This window comes from Pundamilia nyererei, unplaced genomic scaffold (assembly GCF_000239375.1).
Source record: "Pundamilia nyererei isolate P.nyererei 1_Seehausen unplaced genomic scaffold, PunNye1.0 scaffold00257, whole genome shotgun sequence".
NCBI classification, from domain to species: domain Eukaryota; kingdom Metazoa; phylum Chordata; class Actinopteri; order Cichliformes; family Cichlidae; genus Pundamilia; species Pundamilia nyererei.
In genome coordinates, this window is record NW_005187658.1 from 454,902 (window position 1) to 463,853 (window position 8,952).

At 43.3% G+C, this 8,952-nt stretch overlaps 1 protein-coding gene across 1 annotated transcript in view; it reads left to right on the forward strand.

Annotated features, from left to right (window-relative positions):
* The window catches only part of sypl2a (synaptophysin-like 2a), a 35,497-nt gene that overhangs the window by 23,752 nt on the left and 2,793 nt on the right, over positions 1–8,952 (forward strand). Inside the window, exons 4-5 of the mRNA XM_005749870.1 lie at positions 3,166–3,364; positions 3,621–3,791. Coding sequence (XP_005749927.1) covers positions 3,166–3,364; positions 3,621–3,791 — 370 coding nt within the window. The remainder of the gene's footprint in view (positions 1–3,165; positions 3,365–3,620; positions 3,792–8,952) is intronic.

An 8,952-nucleotide genomic window follows, 5' to 3' on the forward strand; every position in this document is an offset into this window, starting at 1 on the left:
CACGGAGAAAAAGCATCTAAAATTTTAGCACATCAGCTTCGTAAATCAGAAGCAACTCGTATAATCCCTAAAATTAGGACTAAATCTGGACATGTCACCACTACACCACAAAAAAAAAAAGAGAGTTTCAAAATATTCTATTCCAGTCTCTATGATTCTGAATCTTTAAACACGCCTGGACTGTTTGAGGCTTTTTTTGATGGAATGACAGTTCCGACTTTAACCTCGGCATTCAGAGGCCAATTGGAGGAGCAAATTACAGTGGAAGAAATTAAATTGGCGATTAGCTCAATGCAGAATGGCAAACCCCCGGGTCCGGATGGGTATCCGGTTGAATTTTTCAAGACCTTTAAAGTTTATCACCTTTATTACGAGACATGCTCATTGAGTCATTGGTTTCAAAATGTCTTCCCCTAACGCTTCGACAAGTGACCATCTCACTCCTATTGAAGCCAAATAAGGATCCATTAGAGTGTTCATCATATCGTCCTATATCACTCTTAAATGTAGATTTAAAAATACTGTCAAAAACACTTGCTCTCAGGCTAGAGCAATACCTACCATTGTTAATTTCTCCAGATCAGACAGGTTTCGTGAAGGGTAGGCATGGTTTTTTCAACCTGCGCAGGTTTTTAAACATATTACACACCAAGTCAACTACAACCCCTGAAATTGCCTTATTACTTGATGCTGAGAAGGCATTTGACCGGGTGGAGTGGGATTATCTGTTTTATACTCTGCATAAATTTGGATTCGGCCCTAATTTCATTTCATGGATTCAGTTACTTTACTCCTCACCTATGGCACGTGTTAGAACAAATTCGTTATTCTCTTCTTATTTCCCACTTCTCCGTGGTACGAGACAAGGTTGTCCCCTATCCCCTCTTCTTTTTGCATTATCAATTGAACCACTGGCGATTAAACTGCGAGCTGACAGTTGCATTAAGGGCATCTTCAGACGTGACCAGGAGCACAAAATATCCTTATATGCTGACGACCTCCTGCTGTATATGTCAGAGCCTTTATGCTCTCTTCCCCGTGCTCTTGCCATTTTTGAATGTTTTGGTAATATTTCAGGTTACAAGTTGAACCTGCATAAAAGTGAACTTCTCTGTGTCAACTCTATAGCCAGAAAGATTTCATTCTCAGATTTTCAATTTAACGTTAAATCAGGGTATGTGACCTATCTGGGGGTTAAGGTTACCCACTCATACAAAGATCTTTATGAAAGAAACTTTGTCGCGCTGCTTAAAAATACTGAGACAGATCTTCAGAGATGGAACAATTTACCACTGTCATTAATTGGCCGCATCAATTCTATCAAAATGAACATACTACCCAAGTTCCTTTACTTATTTCAATGTATCCCATGCTACTTACCCAATAAGTATTTTATAACACTGAATAAGCATATCTCTGCATTTATTTGGAATGGCAAAAGTCCACGAATTCATAAAGCCTTTAAAATATGGGAAAGTAATGGCCTTAGAAATATCAAAGACCTTTTTGTAGATGGGATTTTTGCCTCATTCACGCAGCTCCTGAAGCAGTTTAATGTTCCTCGGCAACATTGTTTCCGCTATTTACAAGTTCGTCACTTTGTAAAGAGTCGATTTCCTTCATTTCCGGAACTACCTGAGGAAACTTCTTTGGATAAAATTATTAATATAAACGTTCATAAGAGAGGGGCGATTAAAGAAATCTATGCTATACTATTAGATCTTCAATCTCCTTCTCTCTCCATCCTTAAAGCACAGTGGGAGAAAGACCTTGGGATGACTATAACAGATGAGCTCTGGCTATCTTTTCTCCAGAGGGTACACTCTTCTTCGATATGTGCCAGGCATGGGCTCCTTCAATTCAAGGTCCTACACCGATTACATATCTCCAACGAAAAGTTAGCCAAGTTCTATCCAGGAGCTGACCCTCTGTGTAACAGATGTAAAGCAGAAACAGGTTCGCTCCTTCATACCTTTTGGACATGCCCCAATCTTCATACCTATTGGGTGTCTATATTTAACACTCTGTCAGAGATGTATAACATTAAATATGATCCTTCTGCTCTAACGGCTATCTTTGGGGTGATACCTCAAGACATCACTTCGAATTCTATTGCCTTTGCTTCACTTATCGCAAGGCGCCTTATACTTTTAAGATGGAAGCAGGAAGCTCCTCCCACACATGAACAGTGGCTTGCGGAGCTCATGAGGTTTTTACATTTAGAAAAGATGAGATATACATTGGCAGGTTCAACCACCAAATTTCTTAAGGCGTGGCAGCCATTCCTGATGTACATGGAAACATTTAAAATGACCACCTTATCATGACCGGATGCCATATCTCTATATCACTATCATAGTTAAGTGTACACTGAATGTCCCTTATACATTTTATTTTTCTATTTGTTTGTTGTTGTTTGTTTTTTGTTGTTTTGTAGGGGTTTCTTTAGTTTGTTTGTTTGTTTGTTTTCCTTCTCTATTTCTGTTATCTTTTGGGGTATTGTAAATACTGAACAGCAAACTACTGTATGTTCAATGTTTTGTTGTTAACATGCTGCTGTGACTGAAAATAAAATTTATAAAAAACAACTGTCTAAATTCTTCCATCTGTAATAAAATGATCAGCGCTGCTGCTTTACCAGGTGTAACTATGAAGTTTAACATCCATGGAAACAGGATTTATTACATTTAACAGAGTTAGAAGTTAGCAGGAAGTTGGCTCACTAGCTTCCACCTAAACATGCTGCATTCTCTATGCTGTTTAATTATTCATTTCAATAAAGAGCTTTCATTTCTTAGCCTGTTCATCCCAAGCAGACACAGTGGAGGACTATTGGCACAATGTAGCATATCACATCAGGAGAGTTTCCATTTGTTTCCTCATTTAAAAAGAACAAGGGGGGCCACACTTACAGATGTTGCACAGATGACAAAGTCCTTGTAAGAAAGCTGTCAGTTTCCATACTCCAGTCCCTGTAAACTGTGTAATGGAGTGGAGCTGAAGGCTTACTCGGAGTCTCTTTTGATGAATCCTTTCTTTCCTCTTGCATTCCTTGGATAGAAGAGTAACTCAGGTGAGCAGCTGTGTTCTCTGAAGTCAAATAATAAAACCAGATGTGTTGGGAGCAGCGGGTGAATGTGCCTTCTTTCTCTCTAATTTCCTCAGGTTGGCAATGAAACCGTATTGTCTACCACCATCATGTAACGGCTCGTGCACTGAGACCTATCTGCAGGGCGACTTCTCCTCTTCAGCACAGTTCTTTGTGTGTGTTGGTGTGTTTGCCTTCCTTTATTGCACCGCCACACTCATAGTCTACCTGGGCTACCGGAGCGTCTACCTGCAGACCAGCCGTGGTCCCGTCATAGTGAGTACACGTTTTGTAGAGCAGTGAGCATGTGGGTGCTACAGACGGAAGGTTTGCTGCATGGTAACAAGACGACCAGTGTTACTGGCTTCATCTTGGAGTGGGTTTAATGGCTGATGGGTGTAAGCATCGGAGAAAGCTTTGTCCTCCTCTATGCTGCTTAAGTAAAAATGGTCACATCCTATAATCTGCAAATGTAACTCCACATCAGTGTGTCATTGAAAACTATACATTGGTGAGCATTTGTGTTTGATAGGACCTGCTGCTGACCGCTGCCTTTGCCTTCCTCTGGCTCGTGTCCTCCTCGGCCTGGGGCAAAGGCCTGACCGACGTTAAATATGCCACTGACCCCAACCGCCTGGTGCAGTTGTGTACCAGCTGTAAAGCAGGAGAGTTTCCTTCCATGGGCAGGCTCAACGCCTCTGTGGTAAGTGTTGCTTACAAAGGCTTACATCGATGATATCAGTGATAGGGCTACGTTTACGGCAAACATGTAAAAAGCATGTTCTTGTAAGAATATGAAGCAAAAATAAGTCTGTTTTTGTATGTGAGGCTTTGCTCAACTGATGCTGATGTCGAAACATGTGCAACAAGCTGTTTGTTAAATAACTCGTTGCTGGTGCAGTAGGATGCATCGTGTACTGAATAACTGTAAGTCCTGTCCACAGGTCATGAACTCGTTCTCAACAGTCACAAATGTAACTCAACATAGCTCGTATTTTTCTACAAATATGCAGGTGCTTGTTTGTGTTATTGAACACGATGTTAGTTTTAGAAAAAAATGGTACTGAACAAAGACGAGCTTCAGATTGTGACTCTTACAGTACCATAGATCTGTGGAACAACAAACTCTCACAGTTTTTCCGGTTTGGATTTTGTAAGGCGCTCTGAGTAGGAGGCCATTCAGACCTTTAGATGGTTTGTTACAGCCTAGTGGACCAGGTCCAGTCACTGATGCTTCTTATAATTCATGTAACGTTTATACACAGGAAGAATGAAACGACAGAAAACACAATGAAGCAAGAAACTCTGGGTAGGCAGGTGTTACACAAAGATAAGGGTATGAAACCAGACGTGCACGCGGGCTGTGCAAACAGGCCAGGTTAGTTTAGCTGGATGTTCCCAACAAACTGTTTGAAAAACCACTCAAAAATGCACATTTATCACATAGGGGAGAGACTTTACCAAAGGTTTCATTGAGTTTTGTCTTCGAGTAATGGAGTCTATGCAGAGCCTTAAACTGAATGAGCCCATACCTGGAGAGGCTCAGCACTGGCTCAGGCCCCTGTGGGAGGGGCTGCATTAACCAGCACAGTCTTTGACAAACTGGGAGATCAGATGTTTAGATTTTGGTTGCTTCAAAAAATAGAATAGAAATGGAAACTATGATTTTTAGGTTCAGCGTTAAGATCAGGGATGCACCCCCACATAAAATGTCTAATTCGATGATAACAAAAATGCGTCGGACGACAGCTCAGAGGACCCAGCTTTCTTAGAGTCCCAGGGTGGGGTGCTTGAAGCTGCTCCACCCGGGGACTCTGTCGTCCTACTGGTAGACTTCAACACTCATGTGGGCAACGACAGTTAGACCTTTAGGGTGAGACTGGGAGGAACGGCCAGCCTGACCTGAACCAGGGCGGTGTTCTGTTACTGGACTAGTGTGCAAACCGCAGTTTGTCCATAACAAACACCATGTTTGACCGTAAGGCGGTCCCTAAGTGCACACGGCTCCAGGACACCCCAGATTTATACGTTCTGGACACTGGAGTGCAGAGAGGGGCTGAGCTGTCAGCTGATGACCACCTGCTGATGAGCACAGAGCCGGCGTATAGTGAGGGTGGGTCGAATGGGTTCGTACTTATTTACCTGCTGTAACTGGTTCACATTGAGTACATTAATTAAAATCAAATTTAGACTGAAATAAAGTCATTTGATTATATTAATATGGCACAATGTTTAGTTAGCTTTGCACAAACACAGCTGGTAGAAATATCCTCAAAATGTAAATAAATGTAGTCCTGGAACTTTTACCATGGCCACAGAGTTCCTGTAGGTGTACTGTGTGGTTGCCCCAGCATCTTTGTACATGCCAAAAGTATTCAACCATCTCTTTCCAGATCATTGGATGAAGGCGTTGCACCTACAACCACGTTGTATTAAAACGTGACCTGATTCTTGCAGCATGCAGTCTTCAAACAGGTGAAGAGATGGCTCGCTCTCAGGAGTGTATGATACGATGCCACCTGTGCAACAAATCCAGCTGTGAATATTCCCTGCTACCGTCAGCTGTTAGTGGTATTATAATAAAGTGGACGCGATTGGTTCCCAATCAGCTTAGCCACAAAGCGGTAGGTCAGGTAAAATCACAGTGCAGGGTCAGCAGATGCCACCGAGCTTCATGTGGCCTGCAGGCTAGCTCGAGATCAGTGTATAGAGAGCTTAATGGAATGGGTTTGGCAGTCATGGCTGAGCAGCTGCACCCTAGTCTTACATAACCAAATGCAATGCAAAGTGTTGGATGCAGTGGTGTAAAGCATGTCACCACCAGACTTTAGAGCAGTGGAGACGTGTTCTCTGGAGCTACAAGTCACATTTGTCCATCCGGCAGTCCAACGGATGAGCCTGGGTTTGGTGGCAAGTGTTTGGTAGACGTGTGAAGAATAATGCTTCAGCATACCCAGACACTTTGGAGAATTCCATGTTCCCAACACTGTGGGAAAAGGTTGGGTTATCATCCTGTTCCAACCTGACTGCACACTAGTGCACAAAGCAAGGTGTCTAAAGCTGAGCGAGCTTAATGTGAGAGAGCCTGACCTCAGTGCTGATGACCTTTGGGATGAGTTTGAGCCGACATCACTGTCTGACCTCACAAGTGCACTTCTGGAAGAATTGTCCAAATTTCCCATGAACATGTTGGTAAACCTCGTGCACAGCCTTCCCAGAAGAGCTGCAGATGGTGGGCCGATACCATAGTCAACCTGTGGATTAAAGATGCACATGCATGTGAAAGCAGACAAGCAAATATTCTTGCCAGTTATATCGTGAAGTGTTGGAAGCACCGCTGTCACCAGCTCATTGCACTGACCTCTAGCAGGCCTGTCAAACTTGTACAAAGGTATAACTCCCTATGTCAGTTAGTAATGGCCCGTCAGCATGTGGGAGCCCACTCTAGCCCTGCTGAGAATCCATGCAGGCAGGGGCGGGACTTTGTTTTGATGGGCACACTGTGCAGCCAATCAGCATGTATGTGCATGTAGCACAGAGCCATGGCTCAGTGTCTGAACGTGCTGTTGTATTTCTGAACCACAAACAAGCAGAAACTTTGCACCTTTAGCTGTGTTCATGTGTTTTACAGCTTGTTTACTGATGAAGCCGTCTCTTATTCATACTCCACAAAGTCATGAAACACTGAAACGTTTCCTTTGCACTACAGAAAGGAGCGTTTTGCTTACAGTTTCATCTTCACACTGACAGAAAGTGTGCTGTGTGTGGCCCACCGTGTAAAATGACCTGTTGGGATGTGTTGTGCTTCACACGGACTCTGCCTTCACCAACTAGATGCTCATTGTCAGGGAGATCTGACTGACTGATGCATGTGGATGACAGAAATATAAAGCAGGCTTGTGTTAGAGACACGCAGAGCTGCGATCCTTGTGAAGAAGGCTGCCACCAAAGCTAGCTTTATTCTCAGCATACCTAACGTCTATAATCTTGTCTTTATGTTAGAATTGTACTGATAGCACAGGTCTGCAGCCAAAAACCAAGCTTTTTGACTGGTCTCTCATAGACTTGTACTGAAACCGGGAAAAAATAGCATGTGGTCAGATAGATTAGATTTTTCCTAACAGCCGCCCTCTGCTTTCATTCCTGCTTTGCACACTCTTGGCTCTCTCTCCATGAGCTTCATGAGGTCGTCACCTGAAGTGGTTTCCAACAGTCTGGAAGGAGTTCAGAGATGCTGAGCACCTGTTGGATCCATCTCATCCCAAACCATCTCAGTGGGTGGAGGCCAGGCCTCCATCACTCTCCTTCTTGGTCAAACAGCCCTCACACAGCCTGCATGTGTGTTTGGGGTCATTGTGCTGTCCTGGCATGTGGCTGCAGGATGCTGTGGTAGCCATGCTGGGTCAGTCTGCCTTCAGCTTGGAATAAATCCCCAACAGTGTCCCCAGCAACACCCCCACACCTCACACCTGGTCCTCCATGCTCCACAGTGGGAACCAGGGCTGTGCGATATGACCAAAGTCTCATATCCTGATATCAGACATCCATCGTCCGGTAACGATATAAATCACAAACATGTAACATTTTCTGTAAAGCTGTGAATCTCGGGCAGCTCGACCTGCGTGAAGTGTTTCCAGCTGTGCGTCCTGTAGCTGGAGTCGAGTGTGTTAACGATGCATGAAACGACACATCTTTAGACACAAGTTGTAACGGCGCCGTTTTCTTTGTGAGTATTTATCACACGGCGTGCTGCGGGGAGAAGCCTGTTCTAACGTTTGAGTCTGAGCTTTATTTTTAGCACCTGGCGTCTTTTTTACTTCTCATCCGTAAATAATCTGCATCTTTTATGTGATTCAGTTTATTTTGAAAAGTCTCAACAGGATCTTGAGCTTTATTGTGAAAGGTTTATGTGGAACATAAACAAGCGGACACACGATGCTGTTACTGTCGTTGTTGCTAACAACAACACGTAAAAACAGGCGCTTGTCGTCCGTAGTGTGGCTGTATTAAATCTAAGACAGAGAGACCTTTAATAAAGCCGCTACAGTGACCATCAGAACATGAAAACAGCTGGAAACAGTTTATTTTGCAACAGCACCAAACAAACGATAGCGTAAATGAAACGATGGATGTTTATATCGTTATATCGAACAGCCCTAGTGGGAACCATGCATGTAGAGACCATCGTGCACCTTTTCTGCACAAAGACACGGCGCGTGGAACCAAAGATCTCAGCTGTGGACTCATCAGACCAAAGCACAGATGGTCTAATGTCCACTGCTTGTGTTTCTTGGCCCAAACAAATCTCTGCTCTTTGCTTGTCCTCAGTCGTGGTCTCTCAGCAGCTGTCTGACCGTAAAGGCCTGATTCACAGTCTGCGATTTGCAAAATAAACGGCAAGTTGGTTGCAAACACATGGGCTGTGTGGGACGGTCTAGCAACCGTGATACTAACCGCTGGAAACGTGTCATACAACTGTGGTTGACATTAATGAAGGAGAACAGATTTTGTTCATTTGTTTGTTTCTACACGAGCTCTGTGTGATTAGTTATCTGAGGCTGAGACCACAGGACTGTGAACATGATTGTTGGGCTTCATTTCTGTGCTGAACAGTCATTTAAGATTAGCTGATGTTGTTCATGAGACTAAAGTCATCTCATTGTGGTAATGTAAATATAATATGGCCAATATTATAGTTATTAACATTGTTAGCTATTACAGCAGTGAACATGAACTCTGTGCCAAACACTGAGCTTCAGTAAAGATTCAAGTTGCAGTTATTTATATTTCCTGTCACCTTAAATCTTCACTCAAGTATCTGTGACAGTGTGTATACAGATGTGTTATATATAAGAGACAAATAT